The sequence below is a fragment of the Neovison vison genome, chromosome 5, assembly GCF_020171115.1.
Source record: "Neovison vison isolate M4711 chromosome 5, ASM_NN_V1, whole genome shotgun sequence".
NCBI classification, from domain to species: domain Eukaryota; kingdom Metazoa; phylum Chordata; class Mammalia; order Carnivora; family Mustelidae; genus Neogale; species Neogale vison.
In genome coordinates, this window is record NC_058095.1 from 152,528,673 (window position 1) to 152,556,412 (window position 27,740).

Below are 27,740 nucleotides of genomic sequence, written 5' to 3' on the forward strand. Positions count from 1 at the left end.
CCTTTAAAATATCTTTTAAATAGGAGTTTATTTGTCTTCGTTGGTATGTTTGGATTGTATATTGGGGCATCTTTCTGAATTATGTTTTAGAATAAAAATGGTTGTTTGAGTCCAAAGTATGGCAATCAAGCAACCTCACGGAGAGGTTGGGAATGGGATTGCTAGGTCTCAGTTTGGGGGTGGGATGGGGTGCCAAGGGGGCCTCTATAATTCAAACTGAAGTGTATTACTTGCATTGTTTAGATTTGAGTTGGAGGCTTAACAAATGATGTGGATGAGTGGTACTCTTATTAACTAGGCTAAATTGCATTTTGAAATATGAGGCTTTCTATATTCTGTTTACTGGTTTTATCTTTTTTTAAATAAGCAATTTAAAGTGATAAGAATGTAATGGATAAAGAAAAACAAGGTTTAGGGTAGTGAATAATGGAACATTGAGATTTATTAATTTGGGGATTATGACAATTATCAGGAAAGGTTTTAGGGGATTGCACTCACAAGAAAGTAAGTAAAGTAAGATTGTTGTTTGCGGATGCCTCTGAGGTCATGAAAAATGAAGGTGGCTCTTAGGATCTATATGTGTAATTCTTTTCATAGCTTTTGAGAGGAGCAAACGGACATTCATTCAGGCCTTACTAAATGGTAGATAAGGTTCCTTTGAACATAGGGATGATTCAAGTGTCCTTATGAGGTAAGCAGTTGTATTGGTTAGAACGTAAGCAGCGTGAGGACATGCGTCTGTTTTATTAGCTGATCTGTCTCTGCTACCTGTGCCTAGCACGTAGCCGGCCACCACACTGGCTGGACGAATGAGCCTAGTTTATCGATAAGGTCATAGTGGAAAGAGTATGGGATTTAGAATTAGTCCTGAATTTGAGTCTGACTACCACTTATTTTATTTTTTATTTTTACTTGTAGGAAAATTCATATAACATAGTATTGGCCATCTTAGCCATTTTTTTGAAGTTTTTATTTCAGTCACTGGGTGCTCGTCATAACAAGCGCACTCCTTGATCTCCGTCGCCCATCTCACCCGTCCCCGCCCCGCCCCCACTCTGGGAACCATCAGTTTGTTCTCTAGAATCGCTTATTTCACCCATCCCCGCCCCGCCCCGACTCTGGGAACCATCAGTTTGTTCTCTAGAAGCGCCTATTTCACCCATCCCCTCCCTACCCCCACTCTGGGAACCATCAGTTTGTTCTCTAGAATCACCCATTTCACCCATCCCCGCCCCGCCCCGACTCTGGGAACCATCAGTTTGTTCTCCAGAGTTAAGAGCCTGAAGGGCCTCTGGCTGGCTTATTCGGTAAAGCACGTGACTCTTAATGTTGGGGTTGTAATTTGAGCCCCACTCTGGATGTAGAGATTACTTAGAAAAAAAGTGTCGGTTCCTTGATTTGTCTCTTTTTCCTTTTGCTTGTTGTGTTGTGTTTCTTAAATTTCCGCAGTGAATGAAATCACATGGTATTCGTCTTTCACTGACTGACTGCTTTCACTTAGCATTATACTCTCCGGCTCTATCCATGTCATTGCAGTGGCAAGACTTCAGTCTTTATTATATTCTGTTGCAGAGAAATGCCCCATCTTTTAAAAAATATATCTTTATTTATTTGACAGAGAGAGAGAGATCACAGTAGGCAGAGGCAGGCAGAGAGAAGGAGGGAAGCAGGCTTCCCGCTGAGCAGGGAACCTGATGCGGGGCTCGATCCCAGGACCCCGAGAGCATGACTTGGGCTGAAGGCAGCGGCTCAACCATTCGAGCCACGCAGGCGCCCCTGAATAACCACGTCTTTATCTTTTCATCTATCCAGGGACACTTGGGGCATCCATATCTTGGCTGTTGTGAATAATGCTGTTATACACACACAAGTGCTTGTATCCCCTTGAATTAGTATTTCTGTATTCTTTGGGTAAATACCCAGTAATGCAGTTCCTAGGTTGTAGGGTCGTTCTAGTTCTAACTTTTTGAGGAACCTCTGTACTGTTTTACAGAGTGGCCATACCAGCTTGCATTCCCACCAGCAGTGGCAAGAGGGTTCCTTTTTCTGCACATCCTCGTCAACACCTGTTGCTTCTTGTGTTGATTTTAGCCATTCTGACAACTTTAACCTGATAACTCATTATAGTTTTGATATGCATTTCCCTAATGAGAGTGATGATGAGCATCTTATCAGGTGTCTGTTGACCATCTGGATGTCTTCTGCCTATTTTAAAATTGGATTATTTGGTTTTATGGGGTGTTGAGTTTTGTAAGTTCTTTATATATTTTGGATACTATTCCTTTACTGGATATGTCACCTGCAGGGATCTTCTCCCATTTAGTAGGTTACCTTTTAGTTTTGTTCATCCTTTCCTTCGTTGTGCAGAAGCTTTTTATTTTGACGTAGCACCTGGAATTGTGATGCCTCCAACTTTGCTTTTCAAGATTGCTGTGGCTATTTGTGGTCTAACTTGGTTCCATACAAATGTTAGGATAGTTTTTTTCCAGCCTGTGAAAGATGCTGTTGGTGTTTTGAGAGGGAGTGCATTAAATGTATAGTTTGTTTTGGGTAGTGTAGACATTTTAACAATATTTGTTCTTCCAATCTGTGAGCATAGAATGTCTTTCCATTTCTTCGTGTCGTTTTCAGTTTCTTTCATCAGTGTTTTATAGTTTTCAGAGTACAGGACTTTCACCTCTTTGGCTAGGTTTATCCCTGGGTATCTTATTTTTGGGTACAACTGTAAATGGGATTTTCATTTCTCTTTCTGCTGCTTCATTATTGGTGGAATGTAACAGATTTCTGTGGATTGATTTTGTATCCTGTGACTTTAATTAATTTCTTGATCTGTTCTAGCTGTTTCTCAATGGAGTCTTTGGGTTTTCCGTGTATAGTATCATGTCATCTGTAAATAGTGGAAGTTTTATTTCTTCTTTACTGATTTGGATGCCTTCTGTTTCTTTCTGTTGTCTGATTGCTGTGGCTAGGATTTCCAGTGCTCTGTTGAATAGAAGTGGTGAGAATGGACATCCTTATCTTGTTCCTGACCTTAGGGGAAAGGCTCTCAGTTTTTCCTCATTGAGGACGATGTTTGCTATGGGGTTTTCATATATGGCCTTTATTATGTTGAGGTGTGTTCCCTCTAAACCTACTTTGCTGAGGGTTTTGTTTTGTTGTGTTTTTTATTTTTTATTTTATTTATTTATTTGTCAGACAGAGGGGGAGAGAGAGCGAGCACAGGCAGACAGGGAGGCAGGCAGAGGCAGAGGGAGAAGCAGGCTCCCTGCGGAGCAAGGAGCCCGATGTGGGACTCGATCCCAGGACGCCGGGATCATGACCTGAGCCGAAGGCAGCTGCTCAACCAACTGAGCCACCCAGGCGTCCCTTGTTGTGTTTTTTAAATCATGAATGGATGTTGTACTTTGTGTAATGCTTTTTCTGCATCTACTGGAATGATTATATGGTTCTTATCCTTCCTCTTACTGATGTGATGTATCATGCTGTGGTTGGTTTGCAAATACTGAACCACACTTGCACCCAGGAATAAATCCCACTTGATGGTGTTGAATGATCTTTTTAATATATTGTTGTATTTGGTTTGCCAGTATCTTTTTTTTTCTTCAGCTAAGACAGCAGAAGAGATTATTTATTGTACGTATTACATTCAGCCACAAATGAAAAGAGAATTAGTTCCGAAAGTCACAAGTCCAAAAGGCACTGTTTTGATACGAATAATGTGGGTCTCTCAAAGGTGGTCGTGGTGATCAGATGGTGATGGATGGTCTTTCCATAGGTGCTTCTCTCATTTTGTTTATTGGGCCCTTTATTTCTGCTGTGTTATTCCTTATCTCTGTGTTAATCATCTCACTGATGTTCTCTACTCTTTCTGAAGTCCACTGAGTATCCCTGTGACCGATCAGTCATTGCTGTAAATTCTCTGTCAGGCATGTTACTTAGATCTTTCTCACTTAGATCTGTGGCTGTGGCCTTGTCCTCTTCTTTCATTTGGGATAAATTCTTCCGTCTTTTCATTTGTCGAAGTCTCTGTGCCGGTTTGTGTGTTAGGAAAGTCAGCTCTGTCTCCTCTTCTTGAGGGGGATGGCCTTCTGAAGAAGAGGCGCTACAGTCCCCTGCCACGCAGTATCCCCTGTGCCCCAGGGCCTGCCGCTCCTGGGAGCGTGTCCAGGGTGTGCCCTCCCGTGTCCTGGCCACTTTGTCCTCCGCCATCGTCGGCAGAGGCTCGGTTTGCCAGTTGTGGGCAGTGTTTGGTCCCTGGCCTGACTGTGCTGAGTTTTAACCAGATGTGCTCTGGTCAGCTTGTGAGACGGGACCTGTTGCTGCTGGAACCAGGGCCTCACACGACTCCCAGACGGGGAGCCGCGGTGCCGGCAGGAGTTGGTGCGGGTCGGGGGGGGGGGGGCGCCCGCCTACTGGGACTGAGGCAGGCGCGCCCGGGACGGGCGGTTCTTCTGCAGCATAGTGTTGGTGGCGCTGGGTGTAAGCAGATTAGGTGGCGAGTGTTGGCACTGCCCCGGTTCCTGCCGGTGGCTCTGTACTTACCCTGAGCCAGGCGGCAGGGAAATGGCACCGGCCACCAGTCCTTTGTCCCCAGAGGGGTCTCTCTGAGAATGCTGCCTCTCCGGGACACACTCTGAAACGAGCGAGTAACCTGCCTGCGTGTGCCGGGGTGTGCTTCAGGTGGCTGTTTCCACGCCGTGGGTCCGCGCTGTCTGCTCTGCCTTCTCTCAGAGCGATGCCGTGTCCTCGGAGCTCTCCCAGAGCCGGCCCTGAAATCCCAGGCTTGAAGCCCCACGAGTTGTAAGAACTCCGAAAATTTGGGCCTTCTCGCTTTCCTAGCCAGCTGTTATGTAAAACTGCCATTTTTTTCTCTATTCCTTTTCAACTCTTTATTTCCATTTCATTATGTCCTTATTTTTTTTTCCCATTTGCTTCTGCTTCATGGGCTGCTCCTCATTCATCTGTACTTCTGTGATGGTTTTGATCTTTTTGAGTATTGACTACTCACATTTTTATCTTCTGTCTTTTTGCTGAGTTTTTTTTTTTTTTTTTAAGATCTTACTTATTCATTTGAGAGAGCAGAAGCAGGGGGGAAGCAGAGGAGAGGGAGAAGCGGGCTTCCCACCAAGCAAGGAGCCTGATGTGGGGCTCGATCCCAGGGCCCTGAGATCATGACCTGAGCCGAAGACAGACGCCCAACCATCTGAGCTACTCAGGTGCCCCTCTTTGTTGAGTTCTTATTCTGCTTTGTGAGTACCCTTAAAAGAGGTGATTGGATTTTTAAAAAATTCATGCCATAATGTCTGCTCAGAATTTTCATGTATTTGGGCTGTTGTTCTGATGTATGTTCATCCGGCAAGTTTAGGTGCTCTCTTCCTGTTGCAGTTTAAAAATTGTCTTTGAATTGATGCTGTACTGTTTAAAACAAGATGATCATAAAAGGACTTGGCTTACCCTGACCTATTTGTTGGAAAGTGTCTTGGCTGTGTGTGTGTTTAAAGGAGCACTGGTGTGTGTGTGTGTGTGTGTGTGCGCACACACACACACAACGGAGCACTAGGGGCGGGGCAGCCTTCTGTATGTAACAGTTGCCCTAGTCTGGGCTTCAGTTTGCACAGACATCGTGCCTCCTGCTGAAAGGGCCTCTCTGTACGGCCCCGCCCTCTCTGCTGCTCTGAGCCGCCCCGCGTCCAGGTCATCTGCCGCCGGCCGGGCTGCTCCTTTGCTACCAAAGGGGTAGATCTTTTGGCACCGAGAAGGAGCCCCTCACCTTCAGAGCGCGCATGGCTGCAGGGGGCTGGTTGCGGGGCTGCTGACACGCGCTGCCGAAGACGATTTGCTCTTGTCTTCATTCCCGTCTTTTCCCCCGTAAGGCCTCTGCTTTAACTCACCGTCGGGCTCTGGATTTCATGGTTCTCACAATATGCAAAGGATAGAAGCTGTCACTGTAGGGTGAACCCATACACCCAGAAAATGTATTTTCTGGCACTTTCTGTGATTTATTTTATTTTATTTATTTTTTTTGCCATTGCGCTTTCTCACGGTTTGCTTCCCCCTCTCATCTTGGATTCAGCTGACACGAGCTCATTTTAGCAGCCCTGGTGCAGACTGTTTTGCATGATACTCAGGAGGAGGAGATTGGTATTCTGTGGGCATATTATATGGGGTCTGATGTGCTCTTTAAAAGGCCCTCCGAGTCCCTGTCCTGAGAGCAGACTTTGCGGGGAAGGAGGATGGAAGCGGGGAGCAGCTGTTCCGGAGCTGTGGCAGCTGCTCAGGTGTACTGACGTCGGCCTGCGGTGCCGCGGGCGCCGGGCCGTGCTGACGGCCGCTGTGGTGAGCAGCCGCGCGACTCCGGGTGTGCTTTGAAGGGAAGCTGATCTGGGATTTGCTAATGGACTGTGGAGTGAAAGGGGGCGGTCGTTTGCAGCCGTGCACATCTGTCTTTGAAATGCTGCATCTGCCCTGGGGAGCTGCGGGCAGGCTTGAAGTGGGGAGGACTGGTTCGCGGGAAGACTTGCCTGTGGGCGTTACTCCGGCTCTCCTGCTCGGTCCTTCCGTGTGTTTATATTCCGGGTGGGACCGCTTTTCCTTGGTCAGGTCCAGGTCTGCCCTGGAGATCTCGAGTGCCCGGGGGCTGGGCTCTGCATCTGTTCGTGGTCCCCGTGGCCTCTGCTTGGGCACAGTTGCGACTCAGCTTCGCGGCTGGTTCTCGGCCCCGCGGGGTGGCTGCTGTGCCGCTCACCCCCGAGGGGGGCTTCGCCATCTCACAGACCCTCGGTGCTTGGCCAAAAAGAATGGCTCCCCAGTCTGCTCGGGCTTCTACTTGGATGGTGGTTTTCTCTACTTAGGTTCATTAATTATTAATATCCCATTTGCATCCTCTCTTTCAGAAATTTAGGAAAATTTCTGGTCGGTTTTTAGTGCTGCCACGGTTCCATCATCATCTTGTCCTTTCCGTGGGGGAGTGGGATGGAAGGGAGGCGCGCTCCTGTGCTTCCTTGTTTGCACTGTTCTTAGGAAGAGCTGAGTGGGGGAATATGGAAGAAAAAGGATTTGGGAAGTTTTTTTTAGGTTCAGAGGATAGAAAATGAATTGGCTAATATGTAATAGATTTTTTTTTCAGGGTCTTAATATTTCTAACTTATTCTACTTTGTGTGCTTGCTTAATTACAGTATAGGAGAAACATAATTGGATGTTACTTACTTTTTCTTTAAAGATGACTCCTTGGAGGGTAGAATCTGAGAAAATATAATTAAAAATGATCTATCTCATTTATGTCTATGGGAAGTTTTAACATCACCCATACTAAGTTTCTAATTAAATTACCTACCTGTAATGATGTGAATGTAGGAAACCACCTTATATTTTTTCTGGATTGGGAGAAATGTGTCCACCTTAAGTTTTAATAAAAGGATAGGCTATAAAAGCCTGCTTTGGAGGAGATACTCTGAACATTTAAGAATGAAAATATGTTTTAAATGTAGAGTTTGCATAAATAGCAAAATTGCATGTATTGAAACATTTCCCTCTTGTATCGAATTCCTTCAAAGTACGTTTCCTTACTAGCTTGCGATACTGAGTGCTATGGGTAGTAGTTGTTAATTTAAACCTCACTACTATGACAGTTTTGTGTACTAAATTGGAAAGGTATTTTATGATGTCACTGTGAGTTGGGGGGCTGTAGTAATGTTTCATATTTTTAATATTAATGCATTGAGGCAGGACTTAGAATAAAAGCTTGAAATGTGTGTCACTCCCCCTCCCCACGCCCCCAGCCATGGACCAGAGGTAGTATTGGTTCATTTTTCTCTGTAGTTCAGGCAAATTTCAGTCATTCTCCCTTAATCTGCGGGGGATACCTTTCAAGACCCCCAGTGGATGCCTAAAACTGCAGATCCCATCCAGCCCGAAATATGCTGTTTTTTTCTTACCCATATATACCCATGATAAAGTTTAACTTATAAATTAGGCATAGTAAGAGATTAATAGTACTAGAATGATTATAATATACTGTAATAAAAGTTATGTGAAGGTGGGCTCTCTCAAAATATCTTATTGTCCTGTACTCATCCTTGTTCTTGTGATCCTGGGAAACAGCAGATGTCTGTGTGGTGAGATAAAGTGAGGGGAAGGACTAGGCATTGTGACGTGGTATTAGGCCGCTATTGACCTTCTGGCAGTTTGTCAGGAGGACCCTGTGCCTTCCTGAATCCCTGCCACGATGAGCCGTGGCCAGTACGAATCCTCAGACATGTTATCCAGAGAGATGTTTTCCCTATAGTGAAATGCACTCACACAGAAACTAGAATTCGGACCTAACAGTCCCTTATTCGGATGTCTGCTCCTCAAGACCACTCCCAGATTTGGGGACTTAGTAGCACACGTGGGACTCAGCACACAGTGGGACTCAGGCTGAGATTTATTCTACTGAAAGGACACAGAGTAACATCAGGAAAGGGAAAAGACACATGGCAGAAACTCCAGAGAAAAGCAGTAGAGGATTCCAAGAGTCTTTCTCTTTGAAATGATAGGACGAGCTGCAGTTCCTCCAGACGTGCAAGGTGCTGTCTGCCGGGGAAGCTCGCTGGAGTGCCGGTGCGCGGGACATTCACGAGGGGTCAGTCAGCCGGGCACCTCCTGCCGTGCCAGCACCCACATTCCCAGAAGGAAAGACGATGTTTCACATAAACGACATGATCTGCACAAACACTGAGGCCTGGTGAGCCATTCTTACCAGGAGATGGTGGGAGCGCTCCTGAAGGCTATCTTCTGAGATGCCAGCCAGGACCGACCTTGCCAGCGGGCCGTTTGAAGGAGAACAGTCTCAGGCTTGCTATGTTGACGCTTTTCTACGTGACTTAGATCTCCTGATGCCTTGTGTTCTAGATACTCAGGTATTCTAAAATAAGGCAAAAACTGTGATGTGGATTGTTACCAGACGTCCCACACCAGGACAGTGTCCTCTGCTTTGACCAGTAGCTTAAAAACAGCAGGTTTGTAATAGTTCCTGTTGAAATCCCTAGGACTTAGACATTCTGATTGCTGGTGCTTCTCCTTGCTCCCTTTCTAAGCCTCTGATTCTTCTGAATTGTGGACCTGTAGCTGATGGTGCAGATTTCCTTTGCCACGGTCTTATTTTCCTGTGTAATGATCAGTTCAGTCACAGTGATGGAAAGGCTGCCTTGTGTCAAGTATGGATATGAAGCTGTGCCAGAGGGAAGGTGGGCGAGTAAACAACAGTGAGTTTTATTGAATGGGAGGAAAAAGCTACCTAAATTCGGCCTTAATTATGCCTTTTATAAGTTGCCTAACAAAATCGTCACCATCTCTTAGGCTCTTAGCAGTAATGGCGAGATCAGCCTGACAGGATAAGTAGAGGTTGTAAGTTCCGGTTCCTTTAACAGTGTTCTCTTAAACCTCATGACAGCTATTCAGGACTACGAAACTGCACAGGAACACAATGAAAATGACCAGCAGATTCGGGAAGGTCTAGAGAAGGCACAGAGGCTATTGAAACAGTCACAGAAACGAGATTATTATAAAATCTTGGGAGTAAAAAGGTGAGTTATTTAAAATTTACATTGTTATTTTCTTTTTTCCTCCTCTGATTGAGTTCCTTACTTTATGTAATTTCGGTCCTGGATTAAACCTAACCATCTTTCACATCATAACCATCAGACAGCTATTTCGTTACAGGTAGATTTCTTTAAAGAGACGAGCACTGCAGGGCTGGGGGACTTAGTAGTTGGCGACAGAGGGAGGATGCTGTAGCATGAGTAGGCCCTAGCCTAGATTTTTGGGGAAGGGTGAAGAGGAGTGAGCTTTCTTTTGGGGGGACAGGAGGGGGAAAAGCAAACTTCTTCAGGCCTAAGAATAAAGTGGCACTTCGAGAATTAATACACGCAGGGAGAGACAAAAGCTAGGTAAGTGATACAAGATCCATCTTCTCTGAGCAAGGGAACCGTCAGCCTTTCAATCAAAGGTCTGACCAGAACGAAGGAAACCAGAAGCAAAACAGGAGTGTGGTTCAGAGTCACAGTTAGTTCTTAATGCCAGGAATTGTTATCAGGTGGGTCGGAAATTCAGAAAGTTTAAAAATGGGTCTGATTTTTTTTTTTAAGAGGGAAAATTGCAAAGATCAAAAGTAATTTCTTCCCATTGAAATTCTGAAGCAGCTTTAATGATCCCCCAGAAGCGCACGTTAGGCGCGCGGCCGTGGCCACACTGGCGCCGACGGGAAGAGCAGGCCGCGGGGCTGCCCGCGGGATCGTGACTGTCTGAGTTTCCGGGGCGGTGAGGTGGCACTTCTTGACTAATGAGCGTTAATCTTAATACTGCTCAGAAACGCCAAAAAGCAAGAAATCATTAAAGCATACCGAAAATTAGCTCTGCAGTGGCACCCAGATAACTTCCAGAATGAGGAAGAAAAGAAAAAAGCGGAGAAGAAGTTCATCGACATAGCGGCTGCTAAAGAAGTTCTCTCAGATCCAGGTACGGGTCTCTGGGGGCGGCCGAGGCCGCCGGGTGACTTACCAGCTCCCCCGCCTCGCAGCTCCGCGAGTCCGGCCCCAGGCCCGCCCCCGCCACACTCCGGCCCTCCTGGGCCCCGCGCGGTGGGGGGGCGGCAGACGCGGAAGCGGGGGGTTTGACGCCCCCCTTCCTGCACAAGTGACCAGAGCCGAGTCTCCGCTCTCCCGCCTGCGACAGGAAAGCCCCACAGCGAGGGGAGGTTCTAGGTTCCATCCACCTCCCCAGACCGATGATGACGAATTCTTCCTCGGGAACCTGGAGGCGCTTGAGTAGGGAGCCGGGATGCCAGGCCGGAACGTACCCCCAGCCCGGGCGCGGGCTGCCTGTCCTCTCTGTTCCCCGGGAATCTTGCCCCAAGTCCGGTGTTGGTTAGCTTTCCTGGTTGCTGGAAATGCTGTTGCCGTGCGCTGACAGGGCCTGGAGAATGAGCGAGAAGGCAGAGAAATTAGGTATTTCCGGGGGAATTGAACGGAAGCTAGTAACTCCTCCTTTTGTCTGTCTTCGGTGTCAGCAGGAGCTGGACTTGAGCTAGACAGATTCACCAGAAATAGAAGGAAACCACACCTTATACCCATTTGGCAGATCTTTTTTGAACATCTGCCTAAGCCGTGGAATGGAAGCTCTGTGGGCCTCTGCTCTCCTGCGTACCCCACAAGGGAGGCAGACGCCCTTCCGGAGTCCGGCGGGATGGTCCGCTCGCGCGCTCAGCAGAGGCTTGTCCCCGCCATCCTCCGTCTGTCCCCTGAGCTCGCACCGAGCACGGGGGACGGACGGTCACAGCAGCTTCAGGAACCGCCCTTGCAGTCGCTACGAGTTCTTTGGTGTTGTCACTTTTTCTCAGCCCCTGTTCCTGCTTCAGGGAGGAAATCGTTCTCTAGGTCTCGGAGGATGCTAGGCTGCCCTCCTGCCCCCGCCGCAGCGTTCCTCTGGCCCCTTCGTCAGCTTTAGTCTCGGTCTCATCAGGGACCTTCCTCGGGACTGCCGGGGCCTGCCGCGCAGGCGGCCTCCTGAGCGGTGCCCGGGAACCCCCCTGCTCGGATCCAAGACCGAGGCCCAGGAAGCCAGTCAGACGCTTGCGGGGTTGGGACTGCGTGGCTGGGGCCGGATGGCGACATGGCTCTTTGATGCCAAGCGTGGGACTTGTGGAGCTCTCCTCCTCCGCAGTTCCTTTTTTTTCCCCAGAGCATGTTTTCCCTGGGTAGATGCTTGTGAGGCGAGAAGATTCCGGGGGCCCGAATCTCAGGGACTCGGCGCTGCCAGCCCCGAACGTCGCCCCTTCTCCGGGACGGGCCTCGTCTAGGCTTTCTCCCGAGAGCACGGCCGGGAGCCGCCTGGGGATGGGAGAGCCCGGACGTGTGTCGGGCCCGGCCCCTGGTGCTGAGGGGAGAGTCGGGAGGCTCCCCAGCCCAGTCGTAACCGACACCTGCGTTCTGATGCGCGCCTTTCTTTCCTAGAAATGAGGAAGAAGTTCGACGACGGGGAAGACCCGCTGGACGCGGAGAGCCAGCAAGGAGGCGGCGGCAACCCTTTCCACAGGAGCTGGAACTCATGGCAGGGCTTCAATCCCTTCAGCTCAGGCGGACCTTTTAGATTCAAATTCCACTTCAATTAAACCAGCTGTTTTTCTGCTCCTCTTCCTTAATTTTTTTAAAGATTAAACACAAAGAAACCTTGTTCCAGGATCCTAATGAAAAAAAAAAAAATTTCAAATCTTTTAATTTGTCCATGACCAAAGAGTTGTTTTACTAGGAAAGACCGTTTTATCCATTTTAGGCCGGAGGCTGGTGGGTGCTCGGAGGCAGGGAGGCGGAGGCCGGTTCTGCGTCAGGCAGAGCAGCCCCTGAGAACGGCGGAGGGTCTGGAAGGGTCTGGAAGGGTCTGCGGTGGGCGCGCCTGTGGCGGGGCCTCGGCAGGGCCGCGCGGGAGCCGCCGGGCAGAGGACGGCAGAGCCGACGTGGGTGCGGAGCCCCGAGCTGGTGTTTTAGGGTTCGCGCAGAGAATGCCAACGTTTCGAGTCGTACGTTCTTAGGGACGCCTTCGCTTAGCTTCCGGTCGCGCAGTCGCTCGCAAACACCCGTGAAGTGGCAGCGCCTCCGCGGCCACACGCGTTTCCATCTCCGCCGGCCTGAGCGCGGCGGCCGCAGGAGGAGGGACGGAGCCTGCGAGGAACCTGCTGCCAGGTGGCAGTGGCGCTGCGGGTGTAGACTCCGGATGGACGTGCGGCGCGTCTCTGTGTCGGGCGCCTGCGGGAGAGCTCGAAGACCGCGGACGCAGAATGCGCCGTAAACTCATCTGGGCTCTTCTGTTCGCGTGAGACCAAAGAGAAGTCAGGCCTGACGTAGGTCCAGATCGGAGAGCGGTGGTGTCACTTGAAGTAGGCTCGCGGTGCGGAGTGAAGTGCTCCAACCGAAGTGGTGAGCTCCGCAGCCCTGCCTGCGACAGGGCTGCCTTAGAAATGGAAAGTTGCTCAGGGGACAGAAAACGCCATGCTCCCCGCTTTTAATAACGGCGGCGGGGCGGCCTCTCCCGGTCCTGGCCGACCCTCCCGCACTGCGGTCGTGTCCCCCCCCAATCCCGGGCTGTCGGAGGCCGGGCTTAGACAGGAGACCCGCCCCCGACCCGCCCCCGATGCCTCTGTGGTTGTCCCTAGACAAAAATACCCGTTTACGAATGTAGTCGCTCTGGCTGCATTGCCACCATCTCTTCCGGAGATCCCTTCTTACCTTTTAAGAGGCGAACTTATTCAGTCTTTGGATACTGGATAATTTTTTTCCCTAAAAACTGAGTGTTAACTTTAATCAAGAACATTAAATATTTACAGAACTACTGATGCTGCATTTAAACTCTACGAGAATTACTTTAGTCAAGAATTACTACTTTCATTCTGGAAAGGTTTTCTTGTTTCGGCCTCAGAGCATTCTGATGAGTATGGGTCTAATATATTGTTTTTCTGAAATCAAGCATTTTAATTTCCGTGGCGGGAGGGGTCCTGGCCACAGCAGCTAAGCACAGAGCCTTTCCTTCCACGGTGATCCTGAAATACATGTGGAGAAATTTCTCTAAACGGATGGAAAAAAGTCACATAGTTGAACTGAGCAAAACGCCTGTGTGCTTTCCGCATCCTATTTAGAAGTCTGTTTCGTACCAATAAACTTAATGCATTTTGAAAATTAGTGAATAGTTTGCAGCTTTCCTTTTGTTTTAAGGTCTCAAAATTCAAGCCAGTGCTGAAAGGATCTCTGAGGGAGATTCGCTTTGTTTCTTTCATCCTGGCGATCTCGTGACTCCATCACATCAGCACTGTTGTGCGCCAGCCTGGTTCTTTGGCACCTGAGGTCACTGGGACCGTTTTGCAGTCTAGCAATGGCCTCTACCTACTTTTAAAGTACGGATTTTCACACAGAATCAGAACAGTAATATGAAATCACTTGCCTTTCCATTCAGAGAAGAGGATGAGGAGTCACCCCAAGGAGCCCGAGGGAGTCAGGACAGTGGAGGGCTGGCTGGTGGCAGCTGCGTCCCCGTGCTGGTTCCGTCGCTCACCGTCAGGCGCTGCCCAGACGGCTGCTGGCGTGACTTTGTCCACACCGGTAATAAACCTGTAGTTCCCATTCCTGAAATCTTACCACAGACTCCGATTAGTCACCGTAACCGAAATGTGCTGTTACTCCCTGGTCTGCAGTGCAGAAAGGGGCTCTGTGCCAAGTGCCGGCCCCACAGAGAGACTTGAGGACAGTGTCGGCCTGGAAGTGCGGCCCTGCCGCGCCCCGGCCCTGAGAGAGGCTCCGGGTGCGGAGGGCCAGGCCTTTGTCCCGCCGGCCTGCTGGGAGAGCTCGTCCAGCGACGGACCGCACGGGACGGACAGGCATTTGACTTGCTTTGGGGTTCCTTCCACTTGCCAGTCTCCTGGCTCTTGTTTCTGGGGACTGCAGCTGCCCGGTAAATGGCTCTTTCTGGAAAAGTAAAATCACAGGGGTACCTAGCCTTAGCTGTAGGAGATTCCTTTCTTAAACTCCTTCCTTGCTTTTTGGAAAGCTTCTGAAATGGAGTATCACTTGTCTGGACATTGTGGATATTTCCCACAGCAGCAAGTATTAAACACATCAGCCTAGAAACACGAGAAGGTTCTAAAAGGAGAATAAATTTATTGCCCATTTTTGAAACTCTGCTTTCTTGGCATGGATAAATGAAAACTTGAAAACGAAAACAACTGTAATAGTTTACTACTGTGAACTGGAGGGACGGAATGCTAACTTTAAAACATCTTTCTCTTTGGTCAGTATTAAAAATGTATCTTTAATCAGTATGAAAACAACTTTTTTGGACTCTGATAATGGAATGTAAAAACTACCCATATATTTTTTTTTTTAAAGGGGAAAATAACCAAGTAGGAAAAAAGTTAATGGAATTACAATTTGAAATTGGCAGCATTTCCTATTCATGGTGGAAAATGGAAAATTTCACTTCAAAGGCATGAAAACAGTCAGAAGTTGTGGCATTTGCCATGAAAAAAAAAATGCGTAAGATGCTTAAGTTAAAAATGCTTCCTCAGTCAGGCTGGGTTGGAGCACAGGGCGCTGGCGAGGGCCTCGCGAAAGCTCTGGAAAGCTCTGAGTGCCAACCGTGCTGTGACCTCGCGAACTCCATGCAACTTAATTGAATGTAGTGACTTTCCCGTACTTATAAAGGAAGGAGGAAGGCAAATGCTAATTTGTCGGCAAGTAATATCCTTATTCTAAATCAGATGATTCCTTTTGTTAGTAGCAGAGTCTGTTCTGCAATTGCAAATGATATTAATAGGTGGATTTTTTTTTTAAATGGATGATCTCATTTGCTGAATGATTTAAGAGTACAGTTAGCCACTGCGTGGCTTTACGTATAGTGACAGGTTTTTGCACTGGTCTGCGGTGGCCTCTTGCCTGCAGTGGAAAGCAGAGTGTGGAGGAAGAAAACGTGGAGATGTTTGAGAAGTTAAACTACTACTCCTACTATAAGGCTCTTGCTGGTTCTGAATGAGACAAGACTAATCCATCTCAATTTAGTGTTTTAATAGAGAAAATTAATTGAAATGGGTCTCAGATATGTCTGCAAATATGGGTACTATTTTTATGCCTGTGTATTTTCACATTTAATAAAAATATTTATGGTCAAATCAGTATTTTCTTGCTTTCGATTCATGAGAAGTCTACCTTCCAACTTTGCTTTGCCTGTGGTCCGGAGCTGGGGTGACGGGAGGGCGGCTCGTGTGTGTGGAGCTGAAGGAAGGTCTGAGCACAAAAAGAAATGGTTAAAACCTCTTGACCCCAAGGTCCTAGGATAGGTAGGACTTTTAAGTGGACAGTTCTTTGGTTTCAATACCATTAAAATCCAATATTTAAATTGGCTTTGTTTGAAGCCTTTGGGTTTTATACCATAATTTGTATATTTCTGTAAAAGTCTTCAAAGAGGTTTGCATGGGGGGTGAGGGGAATACTACTGATCTCAGAGTTCTTTATTTCTTTCTAAGTAATCTCTACACCCAACATGGGGCTTGAACTCACAACCTTGAGATCGAGTGTCATATACTCTACTGACTGAGCCAGCCAGGCGCCCCATCCCAGATTTCTAACTACAGACCCAAGCAACTTTCTTCTCAAGTGTTCCGCACACCCTAAAACTAAAGGCCCAGAACACTTAGTTAGAACCTTCTCAGAAAGTGCACTGTTTCGAAATTCCTATGAAAATCCCCCAGGCATGAGGGCTGCCAAAAGGGAGAGGAAGGGCAGCTCCATTTTCTCTTCCCAGATCCTCAGGACTCTGGACAGCAAAGGATAGCTCTCCTAAGCGACATTTCACCATGGGAAGTTTTTCTTAGGGTTTTATTAACTCTCCCTGTCACCCGTGGCAGTGTTTTGTTTCCTGTGGCTTAATGCCTTTTATTATCTCAAGTTCCTAAGACCTCACGAAAGTGGAAATTGTACAGTTTTGGTGCAGACAAAATAGCACGTCTTCCTCCTCCCAGATGCACTCTGCTGCGCTGACATGGGGCGGCGGGGGGGGGGGGCGAGGCCTCTACGTCAGGCCGACTGCATCTCCGGCGGCCCATCGCACGGCGGAGAACAGCGGTACGAGTCCCAGACCCGAGTCCCACACCCCCCGGCATCTGAGCGCGCTTGCCCGACAGACGGCTGTAGGACACGATGAACAGGACGTCAGGAAACCCTGCAGGCGGACAGACCTCAGGGAGCACTTCTGCATTAAGTGTCCATGGAGGCCAAAGCCCGCCACCGCGCTTTAGGACCGGAGCCCCAAAGCCCTTCATGGGGCCTACAAACTCCCCTGCGTGACCCTGGGCCTCCCCCAACCCCCAGCCCTCCTCCTCCTCCTCCTGGCTGGCGTGCTTCTCCCTAAGTTTCGTCCCTGATGTCCCTTCCTGACACTTGCCCTTCGTAACATTTTTATTCGGATATTTACTGAATGCCACTTACTCTGGTCTGGTGACTTCAAAAGGACACACGGTAGGTACTTAAATAGTCACTGGACTGGTCCAGGTTCTGGGGACTTCTATTTCGGCCTTCCTCGGATGAAGCCTTTTAGAGACAAACATTTGCTGGCAGCTGCGGACGGAGGGAAGACAGCGGAAAAGGCTCTGCCAGGGGGAGCGTTAACTTGCGGATGGGAAGGCGTCTGCTCCCCTAGACTAGATTGTCCACTGCGCGGATTAACGCTCACCCCACAACTCCCCTTCCTCAGCAGGGGTGGTGCCCTGTGACTCCTTCTCCGCCTTCTCCCCCAGTTTTAAATTAAACATGAGGTAGATCTCTGTCTTTCAAATGTTTTCGTTTTGAACCAGTCTTTTAAAATTTGAGTAATTTTTATTCCCTCAATTCTAATTAAAACCTTTACATTTTAAAGTGAAATCATAGCAGGTAGGAAACAAGCCGGATATAGTTGGGCATGTCCATGAGATCAAAGAAGCTTTTCAAATTCAAGTAATTAAGAACTGTAGGGAACATTATTTCCCAAATTTGGAATCTTTGGACAATGTTGTTAACAGTACCTTTTAAGTTACGAGGTTCCACTCTGGAATGTCCCAGGGAACAGAAGCTCAGAAAGATTTGAGCTTTATAACCCGCCACAAGCCGGGAGCTGCTGTCCCATTTCCAGGAACCCTCCAGACTCCAGGGCTGTGGCAGCCTGGCCATACCAGGACCACGCACCGCTGGGCCACAGAGTTGCCTCTAAGCGGAGCCCGGGCCCTCAAGGCCTTGGGTCTTCCTGCCGCCCCTCCCTCGCTGCCACCGAAAGTAAGATTTTAACAAACCCACCGGCTCTTTGGAAGTGAAGGGACTGCCTCCACTCTTCCAAGTCAAGTGAGAGAAGCAGGCAGACGGGTTGGACAGTAGCTTACACTTCGGGATACTGAGCCCGACTCCTCGGCACCCTTTATCCCTGGGGCTGAGACCCGTCGGGTCCTTTGGTGAATAGTCCTACTTGTTCTAGCGGAAAGTTAAAATGTCATTAATTTTCTTCTCTCCCCCTAAATGTCACTAACTTCTTTGAGATACAGCAGCAAAGAAGAAAATGGTCTTAGCCACACTTCAGTCACTGAAGGATACTAACCAGCGTCTACCTACAAAAGCCCCTTCTGGGGCAGGGGCAGCGGACGGGCCGCTTCCCAGGGGGCCGGAGTCAGGAGCTTGCTCCCACTTGTGTCAGACCACATTTCTCCCATTAAAGAAAAGCCTGATTTTATCGGTCACTCCCGGCTGAGATGGCCCATGTGTTTTCCGGAGGTTTTCTCTCTCTCTCTCTCTCTTCTCTCTCTCTCTCTCACTCTGCTCCACTGTCCTCTGAACTGGGTACTGGGAGCCAAAGGATGGCTACTTTTAAAATCTAACCTTTTGAACATAAGTTTCTGAGTGGTACAAAGACTGGATGGTCTTCAGTCTCGTAGTTTGGGTTACTTGATGCCTAAAGCTTATAGGTCTTTCCATGATAAGCTCAAAATCTCCTACTTCTTGAATCAATTTGACCATTTCCTTTAAGGACAGGGAGACCTAAGTGGATTATAACTTCTCACGGAAAGTTTTTTTCTTTCAGGATTTGAAGTTCGTTAGCGCATACTAGGGGGCCTGCACCTGATCCAGAACAGCCACAAACACCCCCAGGCTACGTCTCAGTGCTTCAGCTCAGTGCAGCTGGTGGCTTTCTCTGTGAGGGCTGCAGTGCGCATCCTGGGTCCCTGACAAGGGCGGACTTTTGTATCGCACAGCAGTCTATGTGCACTTAACACACAAATTTAAAAGTGAGCCATTTTATAAAAGAATCTCCCTATAAAGAAGCATCTTATTAATAAATGATTTTTAGAACTTTAAAAATTTATTCTTTTTAGGTGGGCTCCACACCCAACACAGGGCTGGAACTCAACCCTGAGACCAAGAGTCACAGGCTCTACCGACGGCCAGCTGGGCACCCCCTCGATCTGGATTTTTAGCCACCAGCTCTCTCACCTGGAAATGAGACACGGACACTGTGCCCTTCAAATCACAACATACAAACCCGAAGGGGGGCATCAAGACCGTTCACAGTATTCTGCAGTTTTAGCTCATGCTCCGTGAAATACGAAGTCTGGCCCACCGGGGATGGCAGTCACGGGCATGGGGACGGGCGCCTTCGTCTAGCCCATCCTGCCCCCCGACGAGAGTCTCATGGAAGGGAAAATCAGCTGACAATCAAGGAAAGCAAAGCGCCATCTTACCATCAGGTGGGGCTTCTGCCCTAAACCCCAGAGCGCACCTCGGTCAGCTGGGCGACACGAGAAGAGCCGCTGACCTCTCACCACGCCCGGAGTTGTGGGAGTCCGACGGCACCGTGGAGCCGGCCAGCCCGGGCCGCGTCACCCTCCGGCCTTCCACAGCCTCCCTCAGGGTCCCTGGAGCTCACAGGAATCCTCTGGTTCCGCAGGGAGGCCACACCTGGAACACTCCTTTTGATCACAGACAGATGGGAACCAGTGACCAAGGGAGGGTGACCAGGAGAGGGAGAGCTCTTGTGACTTCCAGTTAGGAAGGAAGGAAGCAGCTGGGAACAGGGCGGCCATTTTCAAATACTCTACGGGCCGTGCTGCGGCCGAACGGAGGAGGGCCAGACCCGTTCAGAAGAGCTCAAAGAACAGGAGGAGAGACTCAGTCGGCAGCTCTGGCTCACGGTGGAGCTCGGAGGGCCCTGCCCGTCTCCCGAGGCAGACGGCTCCCTGTGGCCTGGCCGGGTTCCCAGGTGTCCCAGGCTCCACTGGCCGGGGCCGGGGGGGGGGGGGTCTGCCTCGGTGGCTGGGGCTAACCTCCGTGAGACGTTCCCCACACCACACTCGGTAGAGATCCCAGGGAGAGCCCCTTACACAACCACGATCGCCCATGCTCAGCCCAGCCCCATCGAATCAGCTGCTTCAGGGGACGGGGTTCAAATGACCCGGGCTCTCTTCCATTCCCACGATCCAGATTCTAGAATAGGTGGATAGTTTTTGTACACGATTTCTATGCATCTGTTATTAATACACAGCAGGAAAACAAACTTCATCTTCTTAACTTAGTTTCTATAAAAGTGACTACTTGATACTTCCTTTTATACTCCTTTAAAAGCGTACATACCTCATAAGCCCATGAATGTAATTTTCTCAAAGATTAGAAACACTAAGAAAATAGAAATACAGCATAGAATTGTATCATATCGCTTAAGATGAATAAATGATTATAGTATAGTACCACACTTCTTTCATTTTAAAGTAAGTTATAAATGGGCTTAATTTTTTTTTTTATTATTCAGAGGTAACCATGAGTCCTTTTCCTTTCTCAGAAGAAAAAAACACAAGAGGTTTCTCTAATTTTAAGTGCGTTTGCAATTAAAGAAATATGGATGCACGAAGAGGGAAAACACAGACAGAGTTGGTTTGCTACATCCCTGTGAGGACCAGCTAGTCCGCTGATGTTCTACTGGGCGATCTGGCAAAGTACCACTTTAATGGATGAAAACCCAGTGTTTCAAGCAATAAAGAAAAAAAAAATCTAGTTTTAAATACTCGATGGTCATTTTTTATATAACTTAAACTTATTCAATACATTAAGCACATGTATTTTTAAATAATTAATATTATTTAAATTGAAGAATAGGTCACTGATCTTTAATGAAATTTCCAAAAGTCTTAGCAGTAGTTCCACACTTCCCCAGCAGGTGGCAGATTTCTTCTCACTCAGTCTTTCTCCTGGAAGCCAGCGCTAGAGCTCATCGTGTGTCAAAACTGTAGAGGAGGAAAATGTACTGAGTTATTGAAATCTGGAATATCAGATGCACTTACTAGCTAACTCTCACCAAAGTAAGAGATACGGAAAAAGCACAGCTGCTGACTGAGGATCCTTTCGTTTGTTTGGTACCTATTTGCTTATGGGAAATGAGATTCGTTCTTTGTACATGATGGCAATTACTATATTGTATCACAAACGCTTAACATTTTATCACCTAGAAGGGGGTTCTCATGAGTCTAGTAGGGCAAGGACCACATCTTTTTTGATCTCTGTTATCTCTGAAACCTAGCACACTGCCTGGCCATGGAAGCCCTGAAAAATCCTGATCGTTTACTCGGCGTGTACCAAGAGCCTCCTGTTAACACAATGGACCAACAGAGAGCAGCAGCCACATGTGGTGGTCCTCGGAGGAGGCAGAGACAGAGCGGTCCAACACTGACAGATGCTGACACGGCCGTGAGAGGATCAGTCCTAGCGAAGACTTCTGGAGACCAAAAGGGTCTCCACATCACTGAGGTGTCACACGTGAACTGATTTTAAAACACTGATATTTAAAGTGACATTTTCAGGCAGAAATGAATGGAAGTACAATTTAAATGCATCCTATTCCACGGTTCGAGATGTTAGACTCTGTTTCTCTCTTTACTAAATTCCACGTGAGAGATAATAAAGAAATACAAAAGGGAGCAACAATAATGAGAATGGGGGAGGTGGTTATGAGACATCATTGGAGCAGAGTTATGAATGAATTTCTAAAAATGGAAGACAGAACATAGAGCTGATACACGACCACATGGCAGGGAAGAGGAGGTGATTTTTCCAACAGAAGAGAACCTCCTGACAGCAAACACTGGTGGCGCGTGAGTGAGAATGTGAAGCAGTAACTGAAACCCTGTCAGGAAAATCTGTGCCTCTCAGCCTCCCACTCTCATTCTGTCCCCTGCATTTCACAGGGAATTGGTCAGGCTGTTTATTACAAGACAAAGAGGAGAAAATGACTTTTGGAAGAAAAATTCAACAACCTACTGAGAGAGCGACAGAGAGACAGAGACCGATTTTCATATGAGGGTCAATGCTCTTGAATAAAATGCCGTCATTTTGGCTTTTGGCCAGGCTGGTGTGTAGCATGACCTTTATCTGTTCCATGCCCATATATCCAGAGAGGAATCTGTCAATTCTGCACATGCTAATGTACGCAGAGCTACTGATCAACCCTCCCACTCGGGGAAAAAGCCTATTGGAAAAAAAGACATTTTTAAACAGAGAAGACCCTTGCCAGCTCTCTGTATTGAGCAATCTAATCTTTTACTCTTAAAAATATAAAAATAGCCAAGGATCTCCACATATTTGAGGAAGACCAATAGCAAAAGAAAAAAGGCCCAAGATAAACAAACAACATACTCAAAAGAAAGAAGGTAACAAAGAGAACCAAAGAGGTACTTAAGATAATTATAATATTTTCCAGATTATTCTGAAAATGAAATTCAATGAAACCATAAAACAAGAAACTGAAATTCAAAAGGAACAAGGAGAGAAAAAGATCTGTCAAAAATTAAGATGCGATTGCCCTCTTAAAAAAAAAAAATCAATAGAAGTAAAAAAAAAAAACTTCCCTGAACAGAGGGGAAAAGTAGGAAATATAAAAAGAAAATATAACTACAGAAATACAAAGGATCATAAAAGACTATTATGAACAATGATACGCCAAGAAACTGGGACAACCTAGAAGAAATGAATAAATTCCTAAAAACATTCAACTTATCATGAATATAGGGATTCATGAAGGAATAGAATACCTAAACAAACCAATTACTAGCAAGGAGATTGAACCAGTAATCAAAACCTCCTGAGACACAAAAGTCCAGGACCAGATGGCTTCACTGGTGAATTCTACCAAACATTTAAGGAATAATTAATACCAATCCTTCTTAAACTTTTCCAAACAATAGATAAGGAAGGAACACATCCGAACTCACTTTATAAGGCCAGCATTAACTTGACCCCCAAACCAGAAAAGGACACTACAAGAGAAGAAAATTATGGACCAATATTCTTGATAAACAAAGATGTAAAAATCCTCAACAAAATATTAGCAAACCAAATTCAACAATACGTTAAAAAGATCACACACCATGATCAAGTGGGATGTGTTCTAGAGATGCAAGGATGGCTCAATATCCACAAATCAATCAACATGATACATGACATCAACAAAATGAAAGGCTAAAAATATGATCATCTCAATGGATGCAGAAGAAGCATTTGCAATACATATGAATAATAAGTCATGTTATACACCTGAAATTAATATAAAGTTGTTTCTGTCAATTATATCTCAACTTTAAAAAAGGAAAAATAAAGAATAGGTCATGACCAAGCTGAGTTTAAACCTGGAACACGGGGATGAGTCAATATCAAGAAATACATTAATAAAATTTGTCATATTGATAAATCAAATATAAAAAACAGATAGTCACCTCCATTGCTCTTGAGGAGGCATTTGATCAAAGGAACCCATTCTCTTTTCTCTTTTCAAATTCTAGTTAGTTAATATGCAGTGCTAAGTGCAACTCATTATTGATAAAAACATTCATTAAAATAGGAATCAATGGCTATTTCCTCCACATAATAAATTTTCGTAGTCCAAAGTGATTATCCTACTTAACAGGGAAACACAGAAGGTTGGCCAGGCAAAGTGAGAAAGAGGCCTAGTGCACTACTATTGTTAACATCCTGTTAGAGATATCAGCCAAAGCAATTAGATGAGAAAAAGCAATGTGAGGTATAACATTAGAAAGGAAGAGGAAAAATTATTCTTGTTTGCAAATAATCTTTGGGGGGAAAAATCAAGAGAATCAACTTAAATATTACTATAAATGAAAACTCAGCATGATCACAGAAATAAAAATTCATACACAAAAAACAATAGTTTTTCTGTGTACAAGTAACCACCAGTAAGAAGACACATTGTAAGAGAAAATCCCATTCATAATACTAACAAAAATGAAATGTCTAGGAATGAGCTTAAAAAGGTAATGTATAAAATTTAGGTGACTAAAAAAAAAAAAAAAATTAGGTGACTAAAATGTTATGATTCTTGACAAACATAAAATGAACCTGAACATATAGAAAGATACAACATGCTCTTAGATGGGAAGAACAGTTTTCATGAAGATGTCAGTACTTCCTAACCTAATTAACAAATTTAATATAATCTTCCCTCCAACCCCTACCATCCCCCCAAAAAACCTGAAAAATTTCAGCCTAGATAAGATGAGTCTAAAGCTTATATGGAAAAATGAATAGGAGTACCAGGAAAACAACAAAAACAAAATAGCAATGAGGGGAGATAAGCCCTATTCAATATTAAAACTTGCTACAAATGTTCAATAATTAAAGGAGTGTGAAAGAGGCACATGTACAGTCAGAGATCAATGGAACAGGATAAAAAATGTGCCACATGAGACATAAATAATACCGGGATTTAGTTTACGATAAAGGTGGCAACACAAATCTCTGGAATAAAGATCATTAATTTCTTTCCAGTGTTGGACAACAATCCTCTAGGAAAAAATGAGTGAAAGGACAAGAATAAATGGAAAACAAGAGAAATGACAAATAGCCCTTAAACATACGACAATATCCTCAACTCCATTCATGTTATGGATTGAACGGTTTCCCTCCAAAATTTATATGGTGGAGTTCTAATCTGCAGAACTTCAGAAAGTGACCTTATTTGGAAATAGAGTCTTTACAGAGCTAATGAAGTTAAAATGATGCCATTAGGGGCGCCTGGGTGGCTCAGTGGGTTAAATGATGCCATTAGGTTACACCCTAATCCAACAGGAGTGGTGTCCTTGTTGGGTGAGGACATCTGCACACAGATATATGGAGAGTGAAGACAAGGTAAAGGGAGCCATGGAAAGAACGGCCACCTACAAGTTGGGAAGAAGGCCTGGGATAGATCCTCCCTCACGCCCTCAAAAGGAACCAACCCTAATGACATCTGGATCTTGGACTTTAAGCTGCCAGAACCGTGAGACAAAAAATTTCTTCTGTTTAAGCCACTTAGGCAGTGGTCCCTAGAAAACTAATACAGCTGCTATGAGAAATGCAAGAGTTACGAAAGGTATACCATAGCCTTAAAAATGATGGCCCCTTTGTGTCTGAGTAAAAGAGCTCTTCCAACTTTATACTATATACTTCCATATTGTTTTACTGTTTACAACATATCTTACATTTGTAATTCAAAATTAAGTAAAAAATGCAATAATCTTTCATAAAACTTTTTAAAACTTCTTATTATTATATTTAAATACATACATAAACACAAACATGCCATTTTTCTTTAAGATGGAGTCAATCATATTACAAATATTACTTTATGTTTTTAACTTAAAATATGCTGTCAGCAAAATATATTTATCTCAATTCTCTTGAAAGGCTACACTATATTTCACTGTTTGTGTGTAATAATGTTTATATAATCAATAGTCTCTTAATGGATAAATTATTTATTTCTTTTTTAAAAGTAGGTCACGCCCAGCATGGAGCCCAGCGCAGGGATTGAACTCATGACCTTGAGATCAAGACCTGAGCTGAGTAGTAGATCAAGAACCTTAAGAAGCTTAACCAACCAGTTGTAGCCACTCAGGTGCCCCAATGGAGAAATTATTTCTATCTCATTAAAAACAATAGTATAACAATCATATGTATACATATATCATTTCTTTTAAAAAATTATTTATTTTTTAAAAGATTTATTTATTTGACAGAGAGTATGTGTGTCTGTGTGGGGGGGGAGGGGCAGAGGGAGAGGAGGAAAGAGAATCTCAAGGTGACTCCCTACTGAGCATTGAGCCCAATGGGGGGCTTGATCCCACAGCCCTGAGATCAAGACCTGAGCTGACATCAAAGAGTCGGCCTAACCGACTGAGCCACCCAGGCACCCCGTCATTTCTCTTTTATAACATAAATTTGTTAAAGTGAATTGCTGGGTCAAAGGGCACACATATTTTAAATTTTTATACATATGGTAATATTTCCTTAATTTATACAGCTATTGTATGTATAAGTACATGAGAGTGCTCACTTGTCAATATCCGTCAATATCCTTGATAACACTGGATATTATTAACCCTTTAACTCTTTCCAATTTGAAAGAGAAACATTTCATCTCATGTTCTGCACATTAAAAATTCTTTAAGTAATTACGTAAAATTTCCTTTCTTCCTTTTCCTTTTTTCCTTTCTCCCCCTTCTCTGTCCTATCTCTTTCTCTTTGAAACAGTTACATCACAACACTGAAAAAATCTTCTTCTGCATTGAAATGGTGACTTAATTAAATTATTTAATTTATTGGGACATCTGGGTGGCTCAGTGGGTTAAGCCTCTGCCTTTGGCTTAGGTCATGATCTCAGGGTCTTGGGATCAAGTCCTGCATCGGGTTCTCTGCTCAGCAGGGCGCCTGCTTCCGCCTCTCTCTCTCTCTGCCTGTCTCTCTGCCTGCTTGTGATCTCTGTCTGTCAACTAAATAAATAAAATCTTAAAAAAAAAATTATTTAATTCATTAATTAAAAATACACGAGTGTGTTTTAAATACTTAACTTCTCAGAAAATAACACACTGGTTTTGTTAAGGAATACAGAAAGTCAAGATGAACACAACTTCATGCTTATGTGAGAAAGTTTACATACAACATTTTTATGTTTATATTTAACATTTGACTGTCTTGAAAAAATAAAGCTTAATAAAATTAATTTTATTTTGAAACACTGAAAAGAATTATTGTTGAGAATTAATATAAACTGTGAAAAGTCTGTAACACGGACTGGAACTCAGTGCTATTTTCAAAAAAGAGTAAAGAAAAACAAAGAACTAGGCACTGATGAGGAAAGAGAATTATGAGGCAATCAAGAAGTTTGTATCGGCTTTAAAGGAATATTCAACACTCATTTGTTGAAGGTTTATGCAGAGTGATGAAATGCCCAGGTAACCACGGTTTAATCTTGGAAATGGAAGCTCATGGGATCCTAGTCACGCTGCAGCCCTGACTAAGGCTGCTCGAACCAGGAACCCATGGGAAATCCCTATTCTGTAGGAGATTAATTTAGGAGATAGGAGGTAATATTTCTAGTTACTATGTAAGTCTTTTACTAAAACTCAGGGCTTGGATTTTCCCATTTGGGAAATTTGGTGTAATGTTAAAGACGGGCATTTTGCTACTTCGATTTTTTACTGCTGGTGTTGGGAGGCTGACGCCGCCGCACCGGGCTCTGCGTGAAGTTCTCTGCATGGGGAAGAGAGTCTCTGTCCATGTTTTTAATTTGTGAGCTTAGTCCACATAAAAAGGAAATTCCTTAAAGAAATTCTGATCTCATCATTTAATAAATTCACCAAGAAATTAGTTTGTAATCTACTATAGTCTCAGTTAATGCAATGCATGGTTCCAACACCACCGCAGAAGGGTGACTTACTTGCATTTTTCTTCTTGTTTTCCAGGTGATCTAACAGTCGTCGGATCTCAGTGTCATACTCCACCCATTCTGGGACAATCCTGATAGCAGCTTGTAGCTTGGGTTCTTTTGTTTTGGGATTATTGCACTGAAAATTTAAATAAAGTTTTATTAATGAAAAACTATTGCCCTCATATGTTCGTTATACTTCAATGAAGGAAAGAAGAAAGGAAAGAAGGAAGGGAGGGAGGAAGGAAGGGCAGATCATTGTTCAGGAAATATAAAGGAAATGCCTGAGGACATTCCTAAGTCACTAGAGCAAACAAAAATGCATTTTGTAAAAAGCTGAGTCCTAAGCACCAAATATTTAAAGTTCTTAAGTTAGTTGAATGGGGAAAGGATCAAGTGAAATGACAAATCATACTTTATGCGAGCAGTAAGTGTTTAATGCAAACACCTCAATCAGAAATTT

At 45.4% G+C, this 27,740-nt stretch overlaps 2 protein-coding genes across 2 annotated transcripts in view; one reads left to right on the top strand and one right to left on the bottom strand.

Annotated features, from left to right (window-relative positions):
- Positions 1-15,686, top strand: part of DNAJC3 (DnaJ heat shock protein family (Hsp40) member C3) — a 61,082-nt gene extending 45,396 nt beyond the window's left edge. The window contains exons 10-12 of the mRNA XM_044249973.1: positions 9,432-9,564; positions 10,347-10,495; positions 11,989-15,686. Of these exons, the coding sequence (XP_044105908.1) occupies positions 9,432-9,564; positions 10,347-10,495; positions 11,989-12,146 (440 nt within the window). The 3' untranslated portion in view covers positions 12,147-15,686. The remainder of the gene's footprint in view (positions 1-9,431; positions 9,565-10,346; positions 10,496-11,988) is intronic.
- A 4,895-nt stretch (positions 15,687-20,581) lies between these two features.
- Positions 20,582-27,740, bottom strand: part of UGGT2 (UDP-glucose glycoprotein glucosyltransferase 2) — a 197,357-nt gene continuing 190,198 nt past the window's right edge. Inside the window, exons 38-39 of the mRNA XM_044249974.1 lie at positions 27,290-27,416; positions 20,582-20,810 (exon numbers count right to left, since the gene is read on the bottom strand). Of these exons, the coding sequence (XP_044105909.1) occupies positions 20,788-20,810; positions 27,290-27,416 (150 nt within the window). The 3' untranslated portion in view covers positions 20,582-20,787. The remainder of the gene's footprint in view (positions 20,811-27,289; positions 27,417-27,740) is intronic.